The following is a 12,925-nucleotide window of genomic DNA, read 5'->3' as shown; positions in this document are numbered from 1 at the left end:
CCTGCTGTCCACCTTGCAGCTACTTCTCTGGTATGAAAACCCGACTCTCAAATGTGCCTAAGAGGGAAAACGCAAAAATGAAAATCTTCCAATGCACACAACTGGTGAGAAATCCAAGAGTAGAAAGCTAAGACACATTGGATTGTCTGATCTCAGGCAATCCCGAATCCCACTGGCAAAGTCAGCAACATGCACAAACACACAGCACACAGAATACATATGTCCATTTATTTGGGAAACTGCTTTGCCTGTAAAGTCACAACTGCTAAGGCACATTGTTGCGAAGTCAAGGGGGAGGAAGGAGAGACAAACCCAAGGATCCAGGTAAAGGGCAAAGGGTACAGGCTTTCAGCAGTGCGGAGAGCTTCCAGTGTCTCCCCTCGCTTCTACCACAGAGCTTCAAGTCCAGCTGGTGTCCTCCTCATGCTCTTTCTTGTTCTCAAGCTTCTTTTAAAACAACACATGCTTAAAAATGAAGTACTTGTTATGTTTTTATAGATTATACTGTGTCCAAAAAACACTGCTTGGGAATTCATTCTTTATAGTGAACAAGTATTCCCAAGAATTCGTGTAGAACAACTGATCTGCATTAAGCCTTGGCAAGAGTCTTGGCCAAGTCAAATCAAAAGCCAGCAGATGGTGCCCAAGGGCAAGAGTTCTGATAAGAAATGATGAGTTACTCCTGTGGGGCACAGGATCCCAGAGCTGTTCATTTTAGGTGCCAAGGTCCTTTTGTCCTTGGAACTGAATTGATCTGTGCCAATTACAACACTACAGCTATAGAAAGCAGACAGCTACAGATTCGTTAAAACACAACACAACAAAGTAATCCAAAGCCAAGTTTTCTCCTTGAATTTCCCTGAATTGAAAGATAAAACAGAATTATCCCTTAGTTATTCTCAGGAAATGAAAAAAAGCATTTGGAGGGTATGCAGGCTGGTACCCGCATATCAGCTGGTACGGTGTACCGAGTCCCTTCTCCTAACAAGACAGAGGAGGCATTCTCACACAGAAAGGACAGACTAGAAAAAAGGTACTGATGGTCATTTGGTTCAGGTGAGTCGAGGGCTCTGCACAGATAGGTAAGCATTTCTCCAGAACATATTCATAACATACAGAGTGAGCTGCACTGATATTTAATAGTCTGATTGCAATCAGCTGAATTGTCTGGACATGCAACCAAGAGGAGATGATGTGACATGTGGTAAACATCAGTGCGTCTGAACAAAGAGCATTTCAGCAATCACTGCTTCTGAGCTGTACATGGAAATTGTATGCAGTTTGTCAGCTTGTTTCCCTTCATTAACGCAAGAGGTAGGTCATCAGCAAAAAAAAAAAAAAAATGTATTGAAGAAACACTCTTCAGGAGACTAACAGGAAGTGTGGTATCAGTGATGTAGGTTCACGTCATTAATCTACATTTAGCATGTCCACAAGGGACGAAAAAGGATAAAGCCTGTCACGACAGCCGATCCCTGCGCGGAAGAGGCACGCCAGACAAGGGCCATCAGCATCCTCTCCCGAGACAGCTCAGGGCTTGACAAGAGGCCAGGATGACACACTACCCTGAGTTCCTTGTTATTCAATAAAGTACAAACAGGATTTCCTGGGAGGCCATCCATTTTGCAGAGTGTCTTGCTAAATCTTGGTTGGTTTGAGAATCTGATACGATTCACCTTCCAGAGCACAGTGTCCTTTGTGACAGGACAGGGCACACAGAAGAACAGTGTCCAGATCACCTATTGAGAATAATTTAAAAACAATGAGGGGCTTCAGAGGACCACATCCATTACATACATAAGCAACAGAGTCCAGGGAGATAGCACCCAAGAGACCCAGATCACGTGACCTTCCTACTATTCAGAGAATGAGCGTTGCTTGTTTCTTTCAAACGTAAGTCTTTCTGACTAACTTTTTTAATGAGGGTTCCAGGAACTAAGGCCACCAGGGCAATGGCCAGCAGTTTAAAGGCAGTTTCCCAGGAGAAAAGAGCATCCAGAGAAGTGAGGGTGGACAGGATGGAGCCCGTCTGCACACAGATGAAATTATATGGGATCAAACCTGGAGGAAGAAAAGGGACATCCTGTTACTCTGGGACAGGAAAACGAAGACCAGCAGTGCTTCAGAAAATTCACCAGTAATTCACAACAGTGACTCCAGTTTCATACGTGACTGTTGCACAATTCTGACTCCTAAACATATTTCCTCTTTCCCTTCTTCTCTTCCATTCCTTCCCCTCCCTTTCCTCGCTTCCCACTACATTTGCCTCATTAAACAAAAGGACTTGAGATGGTCTGCTAAGATTTAAACATTTTTTTTTTAAACGGGAAAACAAGAATGAAACAAAATGAAGAATAAACAAAATTAAGGCAAAAATGCATAAAGTTCACTCATTTGCTAGAAGCGTCCCCAGATTTGGTTCTGAGTACCCAACAGCCCAAGCAAAGAGAAACACCAGCATTATGAGTTGTGCAGTATGCCCGAGATAAAAACAAGTTTCTTAGAAGTAGTAGTACTATTTCATACTCTGTACTGTCTGTAAGACGTCATCGAATCCACTGGATCCCCAAAGTGACTGGTGGCCCAAGAGGCTGACTGTATCACAATCCCCCGTGAAGCTGTTAAAAACATACTCTCAGGCAGTGCCCCAGGGACTCTGGTCCTCTGGGTCTGGGGGTAGAGCCCAGGAACCTGCATTCGAACAGCCTCTCCCGACTCCTACTCCCAAGATTCTGATTGGTTTGGGGCCCCCTGATGATCCACTCCTCTTCTCTAGTGGATGATGCCTCAAGATGAGACTCATCAAGGTCATATAATCTGTCAGAGGCAGAACTAGAACCCTGGTCTCTGGAGTCCTTCCAAGCCTCGTGCACCTGGTTAATTACAGGCTGCTAACAGAGATACAGAGGCACTCTCATCTAAACGCTGGTCTAACAGAATTAGCTGTGGTTGATTCTGCTTCGATTTAAGATCTCAGCTTCTCCCAGGAATTCCCTATTAATAGCAACTGCTCAACCACAGATCTGTCGTGTTTGACCCAGAGGCCTGAGAAGTCTTTCCCTTCATTTCTAAAGAAGGTTTAAGAGAGACGATCCTTGCCTTTGGCTTGGAGAGGGTGGGGTAGTTTACTTCCAGTGTGGAGAAAACAATAGTCACTGATTTCACAGGATATTAGCCATTTTTCCATTCAGATGAAAGTGGTCCAAAGCTGATACTTAAACACTGCTGTCATCCTAGCCTCGCATTTAGCCAAGTGGCTCATTGAGGGTAAGGAGCTTGCTGAAGGTCATACAGTTGTCAAGAGGCAAGAAGGAACTAGCTCTTCCTAAGGCAGATCTTAATGGAAATAGGGGCCAAAATCAAACAGGAAGCCCTTGCTCTGACCTTCCCCTGCCTCCACCTTCTCTTCCACCCACAAACCTGAACTCTGCTTTCACTGAGCCCTTACTATGGGCCAGGTCGTGTGTTACACAGATTTCTCTTCTAATCCCAGGGCCTAGCACAGTGCAAACACACAATAGGCATTAAATACAGGTACAGAATGAACAATCCCTAATTTTTCCAGAAGTATTTTTATGGGTTTTCATGTTCAAGCCCAAGTAGACCTGCTATCAGGAACAATTACGTTAGACAAGGCTGGATGATGCTCTCCGTGAGCCTGGCTCACAGAGGCAGGCATGTGCCCATGACGACTGTGAGACTCAGACTTACACGCCGCGTCTTACCGATAAGAACAGAGAAGAAGAACTGCACGATGGGGATGTTCAGAATCGGGGCCGAGAGGTTCAAGAACCAGTTTGGCGTCATAGGGAAAAGTCTCAGAAACAGTAAGAAGAAAAACAGGCCGTTTCTGTTCTCCTCCACCTGAAGCCAAAGACAAGGCCATTAAGAAGCAGAAGAGTCTCCAGCTGGTGAAAAATCTGTTGGTGCCAGGCACTGTTCTAGATACTTCTCATATTCTATAAATTCCAGGGCAGAGATTGTTTTCCTCATTTTTAAAAAGGAAGTGCCTGGTACTTCGCTGGTGGTCCAGTGGTTAAGAATCTCCTTTCCAGTGCAGGGGATGCAGGTCTGACCCCTGGCTGGGGAACTAAGATCTCACGTGCTGAGGAGCAACTAAGCCGGAGTTCCACAACTAGAGAGCCCAGGGACCACAACGGAGACCTAGTGCAGCCCCCACCTCCCCAGAAACGGAGGTGCCTGAGGCTCAGAAGTCAGGAACCTGCCCAAAGACACCGAGCCGGCAGTGACGGAGCTGGAGGCTGAGCTCAGGCCTTCATCTCTAGGAGACATCAATAGACCCTCTGGAGCCTCCTGCAGCAGGGCAGGGGCGCACTGTGGGAAACCCCTGCACCACACTCCCCTCAGGGCCACGCCACGACTTTCTAGGGACCCGGCACTCAGAGGTGCCCTCTAACCTTACCTTCTTCTGCAGCAGGAACACTTTGTCAGGAAAGTAGGAGACCACCAGCTGTTTGCCAAAAACACTGGAGAGCAGGTAGCAGCCCGTGGCACCCACTGAGGTCAGCACGCAGCACAGCAGAAGCCCCAGCCAGGGCCCAAACAAAGCACCGGCTAAAACATTCTGCAGAGGAAACAAACGCTCTGCGTGAGGACATCCGCCAGCTGCCAGCCATCTCGTCTTGAAGCCTGGGAGGCCTAGGTTCCCTCCTCTTTCAGTGATTTTCCTGGACAAAAAACCCTATTCCCATTGTAAAGAGATGAATGAAAGGCGATGAAAGAGCTGGGAACTACAACCCTGGCTTCAGTCTTCTCACCCTTAAAACTGGGAAGAGGATTAAAACCTCAGAGGACAAGACAGAATTAAATGGGAAAATCTACGCCTAACACCCAGCCTTCCACATGGGCTGTGATAAGTCCTGCAGACCCTGAGGCTCTGGGGAGGCAGAAAGCAAGCTCTCAAGTTATTTTTTGCTATTCTAAATGGACACAAACCATGGATTTCCCCTTAGTTGACCACATGAGCTTTACAGAATGTCTTGTGTTTCTTTGCTTTCTGCAGGAATTACATCTCTGTGGTATGCTAACCCTGGCGGTTTTGTATTGACCAGGTTTCTAGCTGACACTCAAAAAAGCCTACGATGAACCAAAAGGGAAAAGTGAACCAATACTTCCTAAATGCAGTCTGGCTGGTAGACATCATCCTGCCAAACATGGAATCCAAGAGAGAAAATAAAAGGACCTGGAAGCGAGAAGGTGGGGATCTCCTCAGCACCTCCAATGTGTTAAGGACTTGACATGTCCAATTTAATCCCCAATATGACCCTGTGCAGTATGCCAGCCTCACCTCATTCTACCAGTGTGAGATTAAGTATGGTGCCCAAGGCCACATGAAGAAGAAATAGGAGGCACCCCCAGGGAGCAGCCAGCTCTTTGCCCTGCAGAGGGATCAGCTCAAGAGAGAAAGAGAGATGGGGGCAACCCCAGGAGACAGATGGCCTCTAACCTCCGGCACCACACATGTCCCCATCTCTCTTGGCGTGGCTATGTTTGCTTTTCTTCCAGTTGCTAACAAAGACACTGCTGAGGCAGATCTGGCCTGAGCTGAATGTTGGGGCAGGAGGGAGAAGCAAGACAGAAGGAAGCTTTCAAGGCTGCCTGCTCAGTGCAGAAGCCGCTGTGTGCCAGGCGCACCATCACTGTGTCAGCCCTTCTGCACCCACTAGGTCATTTAATCCTCCCACGTTAACAATCCCAGGGGGTTATGTAGGAGAGTCTCTGTTCTACAGATGAGGAGGCAGGTTGGAGAGGTTAAATGGTTGGCTCACTGTTACACAGCTGGGATCTAAACCTACCCAAAGCCATAATATACATATACATTTATACCAACCAGCTTACAATGCTGCTGGGAGGACAGCAGAAATTCTCTCCTGTATCACCTGAGGTGGAAGCTGGTTAGAAGCATCCAAGAGCCCACGCGCAAGCCTGGATCTAACACTGCAGCTCCCAAGAGCCAGGGGGCTGCCTGGAAAACCAGAGTGACTCGTCCCCACCACTCCAAGTGAGTCGGAGGTTTCCCGACTCTCTCCAGCCTAAAAGCACCAGGAACAACCTGCATCTGTTCATCAGACGCTTACAAAGGCACTTCCCTGTGCCAGGCAAACACACAGGCTGTGAACAACGAACAGGCCCAGCCCTCAAGGAACTCACAGACTAGTGGAGAAAACAGATTTTAAAAGAAAACCAACATGTAGAAGGGGAGAGATCTCAAGGACGGTGCTCCACAGCTGTCAAATCCTTAGAAACAAAAGCAGCAAACTTGAGAGGAAACGCAGGCTCTGGAGCTGGAGGGTAGCGGGGTGGGGCGAGGGTTCAGACCCCAGCCCTACCCTCTCCTCGCCTCGTCATCAGGGACTTAACTTCTCACCATTCACCTCCTTGTCTGTAAAATGCAGATAATAGTGCCTGTTACTGGCTCTTGGGAGAATTAAATAATGTCGAGCGGGTAGAGCAACCAGGACAGTGCCTGACACAGGGAAAGCTGTCAACAAACAATTAGCCACGGTGGCCTGTCCTCTGACCTGTAGGCTCTGCAGCCTAATGGACCCTCTGCAAAGAACGTGGCTTCCTGGGAGGCAGGCACAGGAGGAGGGCAGGATACTGACCAGGAAGCTGGACCCAGGGATGGCAAAGCTCTGTTTGTAGAGGTAGGCACTGCAGAAGAGCAGGAACACGTAGACCTGGTGTTCCTTTCGGTATTCTCGAAGGACCTCGGAGAGTTCCCGCAGCTCAGCCAGGTCCGAGGGAAACCATAGCGACCTGGAGATTTGGAAAAGCAGATGGAAACAAGAGTCGAAAACAGCCTCATACCTAATAAAGTCACTTGCTGTGTCTTCTTTCCAAAACAGATTTTTAAATGTGCCCATCATCTGGTCTGCTGGGAACCAGCAGAGATGTGGGAGGCTAGGATGATGGATGACCTGATATTTATAACTATAACACAGTGGAGGCAAGAAGAGCCTTGGTTTGGAAGCAAGGGACCTGGCGTAGCATCTGAACTCTGCTACTATCCAGTGGTATGATCTCAGGCTAGTCCTTGAGCCTTAGTTTCCTTATTGGAAAAATGGGAGGTTAATGGTGGATAATCACTAAGTTCCCTCTTAGCTCTCAGATTTTATGGACTAATCTTTTTTTTAATTTTTAATTGGAGGCTAATTGCTTTACAATATTATGTTGGTTTCTGCCATACAACAACTTGAATCAGCCATAAGTATACATATGCCCCTCCTCTTGAACTTCCCTCCCACTCCCCACCCTATCCCACCTGTCTAGGTTGTCACAGAGTACGGGGTTGAACTCCCTATGTTATACAACAACTTCCATTAGCATCTATTTTACATACAGTAATGTATGTTTCAATGCTACTCTCTCAATTTGTCCACCCTCTCCTTCCCTCGCTGTGTCCACAAATCTGTTATCTATGTCTGTGTCTCTATTCCTGCTCTGCAAATAGGTTCATCTGTACCATTTTCTTAGATTCCATATATATGCATCAATACATGACAGTTGTTTTACTCTTCCTGACTTCCTTCATTCTGTATAACAGGCTCTCGGTTCACCCACCTCACTAGAACTGACTCAAATGTGTTCCTTTTTATGGCTGAGTAATACTCCATTGTATAAATGTACCACAGCTTCTTTATCTACAAACAATAAATGCTGGAGAGGATGTGGAGAAAAAGAAACCCTCTGGCACTCTTGGTGGGAATGTAAATTGATACAGCCACTATAGAGAACAGTATGGAGATTTCTTAAAAAACTAGAAATAAAACTACCATATGATCCAGCAATCTCACTACTATGCATATACCCTGAGGAAACCATAACTGAAAAAGACACATGTACCCCCAATGTTCACTGCAGCATTATCTACAATTGCTAGGACATGGAAGCAACCTAGAAGTCCACTGACAGATGAATGGATAAAGAACTATTCCTAAGAGGCAAATGGACTAATTTCTAGGCAAGTATTAAACGCCCTGAATTGCCTTCCTTTCCAGGGGTAAACTCTCCCCCCTAAGCTTTAGGCCAAGGACAATTCAACCTTCACACTTAAGTTACTAGGTAAAACGACTGCTTTATCAATCACAAAGGAGCCAATTAAAGGTTCCCTGGGAAAGTGTATTTGTCCCACACCATAAACATAATCTTCTTGATAATATGTCAGGCTTGAAACCAACCCTTTCAACCAGCCTGCTTTTCACCATGCTCTCTATATGGTCCTCAGTGCACTCTGATTCCTGTACAAGGGTTACCCTGTACAAAGGCTACCTTGCCTCTGCCATCTGAACAACTCTGGAATCCGTCAATGATCAATTACACGCAAACCCTCCTGGTTCTCATTAGAATGTTTCTCTTACTCTGACACCCACAGCACAGCCTTCCCAGCTAGAGCAAAACAACAGTCACTGAAAACAGCTGTCCTAATATTCAAACATAAGTAACATACATCCTCATTACCTTCACAAATAGTAGGCCGGTTTCACGACAAACCGGCCCGGTAGGTATTTGTACCACCTCCTGCAAAAGGAAAAGCTGAGACAACCAAGAAGAGACAGTCGATAACTAATTAGTGAATAATTTAAAGTTGTCCATCAACGTTTTTCCTCAAGCCCGATATGCCTTCAAGTCCCAAGGGCAGATCTGACCAGAAGTGAACTGGGGAGGACGAAGAAGGGAGGCTGAGAGCAGTCTTTACGAACCGGCTGCGGGTCCACATCGGGGCGAAGGTGGGATGCAAATAGGGGTCAGGCCTGGGCCTGGGAAGGCGACGGGAACATCGCTCAAGAGGCGATCCAACTGGGGGGAGCAGAGGTGCTCCAGCAGGATCAGCCCAAAGTTAGGCGCGCGTTTCCCTCCGCAACTAAAAAAAAAAAACAAAACCAAAAGGCACCAGACCGCACTCCCGCGCGGCCGGCAGCGTGCAGATCCCAGCCAGGGCCAGGGCCCGGCTCCAGCTCACCCGGCCTGCCCAAGCCTGAGCCCCAAATCCCGGCCTCCGACGCCGCCGATCCGGGAACCCGGATCTCCGGTTCCCAGACCTCATCCTCGGACTTGGCTCCCTTCCTCTGACCCGAACCTCGGACCCAGTCACCGCCGCCACGCACCTGTCTCCAGCCTCCTCGGCTGAGACCAGAGTCGACGCGCGAGGCAGTCGCGTGGACAGCAAGTACAGGGCGAAGGTGCTGCCGGCGAAGACCAGGAGGAGGCCGAGCAGGGAGTGCATCGCGGCCCCCGCGGAGCGTCCTGGAAGTAACGCCAGGAACCTCGCTGCCTGACGGCTGCGCCAGCGGAGCCGGTTAGCAGACGGACAAGGGCGGTGTCCGCTCCGGGCCCCGCCCCCATCACCAGGCCCCACCCCCGGCCCGGACTCCGCGAGCCCCTGGGTCTAGAATCCGGCAGAAACCTTCCTTTCCGGGGAGGAAGGAGGGAGGGTGGTTCAGGATGGGGAACACGGGTATACCTGTGGTGGATTCATCTTGATGTATGGCAAAACCAATACAATATTGTAAAGTAATCAACCTCCAATTAAAATAAATTTATATTACAAAAAAAAAGAAACCTTCCTTCCTTCTGCTCTTGCTTCTGTCCTCTTTCCGTCTGTATATATTTTTTATAGATTACCTCTGTCTCTTTCTCCACTTATTTGCTGGGTCCCTGCCAGGCGTTAGGACGTCCAGGGTGAATCAGGAACCCTGACCGCAGCAAGCTTGCAGTCTAGTGCTCAAGATAGACTTGTTGACCACCAGCTGAACCAGAGGCTCCAGTCCAGTGCGGTGGGATAATCAAAGTGACCACGGAAATAAAGAGAATTTCCTTTTATTGAACTCCTACTATGTGCCCAGTATCCCTAATCCTCACAACAGTTCTGCAAGTTTGGTTTTTTGTCTTTATTGAACAGATGAAAAATCTGAGTCTCAGATTAAGCGACATCCCCCAAGAGAGCCACAATTAGAATCCAAGTCACCCTGGGTCCAAAACTAGTGGTTCTGTACTGTGTGGATTCGTGGAAGAGGTGGGGTTTGAGTTTACCTTAAAGGATGAGCAACATTTCCACAACAGAGACACGAAAGAGGTGAACTGGGGACCCCAGTAAGAGGCCAGCGTCTAGTTTCTGTGAAGCCTAAAGGGGTGAGAAATGAGACAGTGGCAACAAACTGGAAAGCATGGAAGAGCAGCCAAGTAGTTGGATTTTTTTTTTTTTTTAATATTGTACATGAGGAGACACCAACAGAGGTGTTTAAGCAAGAGAATGATTTAGTTCCCATTTTAGGATGTTTTCCCTGGCAGATGATTAGGCTGCATTCTGAGTTGGTAGCTGATGAGAAAGGATGCAGGCCTGAGCCAGGACCACAGTAGTGGGGAGGAAGATGGACAGACTGGGAAGAGTTGAGTTGGTAGGACATGACTAACTACATGGAGAATGACAGAGAGGACTCCAAAATGTCACAAGCCTGGACAACAGAAACATCCTTGTCATATCATTCAAAGCTCCTCTTGGGCTACATATAGAGGACCTGTCAGAATTCAAAGTGTACAAGGTCCTAACAAGCCCATGTCCACCAATTTAACCCATAGATAGGCCCTTAGGCAGACAAAGATGTTGTGTTCAAGGGTATTCTGTCGGCTTTGTTTTGATATGAGGATATTGGGAACAAGCCAAATGCCCATCATTTGAGGACTATCGAGGTTAATTGTGGTATATTCACAAATGGAACAAATACTAAGCAGCTTCCTGAAAAAGGGAAGCAGCTCTGTGTATCCAGATACAGTACAGTAGCCAGAGAGATGGGTAAACTAAAAATCAAACAAGTTGCAGTGTTAGACTATATTATGACTCATTTGTAGGAAGAAGAAAAAAGATACATTTTATATTTTCAAAATTCTGGGATTTGCAGGAAGGAAATGAAATGACTCAATGTCTGGGATTTGCATCAAAATAATGGGAAGAAGGGAGAAACAATGACTTTTTAACTCCATTTCTTTCAGAAGAAGGCTTTATTAGCATCTTTATCTTACCCAAGTTGTTGAAGACAATAAAGATTTTAAACTTCACCTTCTTGACCTGAATCTGATTATAATGGCTAGTAAGAATATAAACAAAACAGTATTGGCCATTGAGTTGATAATTACTGAAGCTGGGTGATGAGTGCAGGGAGGTGGATTTTACCATTTTCCCTATTTCTATGTATGTGCAAAGTTTTCCATTTTAACACTTGTGTGGGACTGTTCTCAGCCCTCCATTCTTTTCTCCCTTCAAATCTGCCATTCCAGCTGAACACACATGATGTTAGTTTGTGCCTATGACAACTTTTCTGCCTGAAAACTCCTACTCTTTCATCAGTATACAGGGCAATTGTCACCTCTTCTGAGGAGCTTTCTCCAGCTCCTGCAGTCCAAAAGGCTGTTCCTTCTCTGTGCTTAGGGCCACCTGTGAAGTGTCTTTATTCCTGCGGTTGCATATACTGTGCTCCAGCGTCATCACCCATCTCCCCAGGAGACAGTGAACACTTCTGTAAATGAGACAAAGTCTCACCATCCTGTGTCTGTCCCAGCCCTTAACCCTGTGCCTGGCTTTTCATTGGCACTTAATAGAAAGTGAAGTCGCTCAGTCATATCTGACTCTTCGCGACCCCGTGGACTGTAGCCTGCCAGGCTCCACTGTCAATGGGATTTTCCAGGCAAGAATACTGGAATGGGTTGCCATTTCCTTCTCCAGGGAATCTTCTCTACCCGGGGATTGATCCCGGGTCTTCTGCACTGCAGGCAAGCTCTTCACCGTCTGAGCCACCAGGAAAGCCCAAACTAAAGAAGGTCCTACCAAGATTTGAACTCAGATCGCTGGATTCAAGTCCAGAGTGCTAAACATAACACACTTAATAATAGTTGGTTAAATCAACGGACCAGGCCTAGGGAGGAAACGACTGGTTGTTTGGTTTGGAACATGTTGATTTTGAGAAGTCAAAGGAATATAGGAGGAGGGAAACTGAATGAATAATGACACTGAGCCTGGGCCGGGGATGTGCACAGCAGAGAAGAGGAAGAAAAGCTCCTGTTCTCAAGGGCTTCACTTTGCCTTTGGTTGGGGGAGAGTATGGTGAGTTACAGAGCATGCTACAGAGGAAACGATGTGGCCAAGCTTCCAGAAAAGCAAGTATCATCATCCCTTTTATGGATGATGGCTGAGCAGGTATTCAGATGGAGTCACTTTAAGGGCTGATGAAGTCCAGAGCTGTGAGTGTCGAGCAGGACTGCATCTTAAACATCGGTCCCTTCCAAGCCCATGCTCCTCGCTCCGCCTGGCACTGGCACCACCTCTCAACGCACAGGTGAAAATCCAGAGCTTGGGCTAAACATTCATACGTTCTGTCTAGAGGAGACAGTTGAAACGGGACAGGGGGAGGTCTCTTAGGGAGACCATAAGAGGGAAAGTAATAGCAGCTGACCCCACAGGAAACCTTTTAAACACATGAATGTATTTATCATATCATGAGGCAGGGGCTCTTTAAAGCCCCCGCTTTAAAGTCCAGAGAAGGGAAACTTAGGTGAAGAGAATTCAGTAGTCGGAGGTCACATCCCAGCAGATGACAGAGCCTACCCGCTTACCCTATACTGCCTTTTGCAGAAAAGACTGAGATCAGAAGCCTGCTAAGGAAATAGTAGAAGCGGTGAAAGAGAACAAGATAGCTCATTCAGGGATGTTAGCAGAGAGAGAGGGTGGTGGGTAAGGGTGTACTAAGGGCCCCAGAAAGACTGTTAGAAAGGAGCCAGTGCTGTGTCAGAGTCCGTGGAAAAACCCAGCAGGGAGACCTGAAGGACTGTGGGACTCAGCCACCACCAGGTGGAAAGGGACTTTTGACAGCTCATTTGGAAGACAGAAACCTAATTTCCTATAGGCTCACTG

General features: G+C 47.2%; 1 protein-coding gene across 3 annotated transcripts; it reads right to left on the bottom strand.

Moving 5' to 3' along the window:
* Positions 1-231: 231 nt before the first annotated feature.
* Positions 232-9,250, bottom strand: TMEM41A (transmembrane protein 41A). 3 transcript variants are annotated; one of them, XM_052640857.1, is made up of 5 exons: positions 9,129-9,250; positions 6,543-6,780; positions 4,424-4,585; positions 3,726-3,864; positions 232-2,061 (listed from the first exon to the last, which is right to left on the bottom strand). In XM_052640857.1, the coding sequence occupies exons 1-5, from the start codon at positions 9,245-9,247 to the stop codon at positions 1,841-1,843; spliced, it is 879 nt and encodes a 292-aa protein (XP_052496817.1). In that variant the 5' UTR covers positions 9,248-9,250; the 3' UTR covers positions 232-1,840. The 3 variants fall into 3 exon arrangements, with proteins under 3 accessions (XP_052496817.1, XP_052496825.1, XP_052496830.1); XM_052640865.1 differs by having other exon boundaries at positions 6,627-6,780; XM_052640870.1 differs by lacking the exon at positions 9,129-9,250 and adding an exon at positions 8,724-8,787.
* Between the last annotated feature and the right edge of the window lie 3,675 nt (positions 9,251-12,925).

This window comes from Budorcas taxicolor, chromosome 1 (genome assembly GCF_023091745.1).
Source record: "Budorcas taxicolor isolate Tak-1 chromosome 1, Takin1.1, whole genome shotgun sequence".
NCBI classification, from domain to species: domain Eukaryota; kingdom Metazoa; phylum Chordata; class Mammalia; order Artiodactyla; family Bovidae; genus Budorcas; species Budorcas taxicolor.
Note: the sequence above shows the minus strand (reverse complement) of the source record. Positions and strands in the feature narration are given on the sequence as shown.

What these genes read in the sequence shown, in the direction of transcription:
- TMEM41A (XM_052640857.1), bottom strand. Translation starts at nt 9,247, where the DNA reads ATGCACTCCCTGCTCGGCCTCCTCCTGGTCTTCGCCGGCAGCACCTTC. An exon ending in GCCGAGGAGGCTGGAGACAG is followed by an intron (nt 6,781 to 9,128) that starts GTGCGTGGCGGC and finishes CCAAATCTCCAG; the next exon opens with GTCGCTATGGTTTCCCTCGG. An exon ending in TGTTCCTGCTGCAGAAGAAG is followed by an intron (nt 3,865 to 4,423) that starts GTAAGGTTAGAG and finishes CTTTGGCTTCAG; the next exon opens with GTGGAGGAGAACAGAAACGG.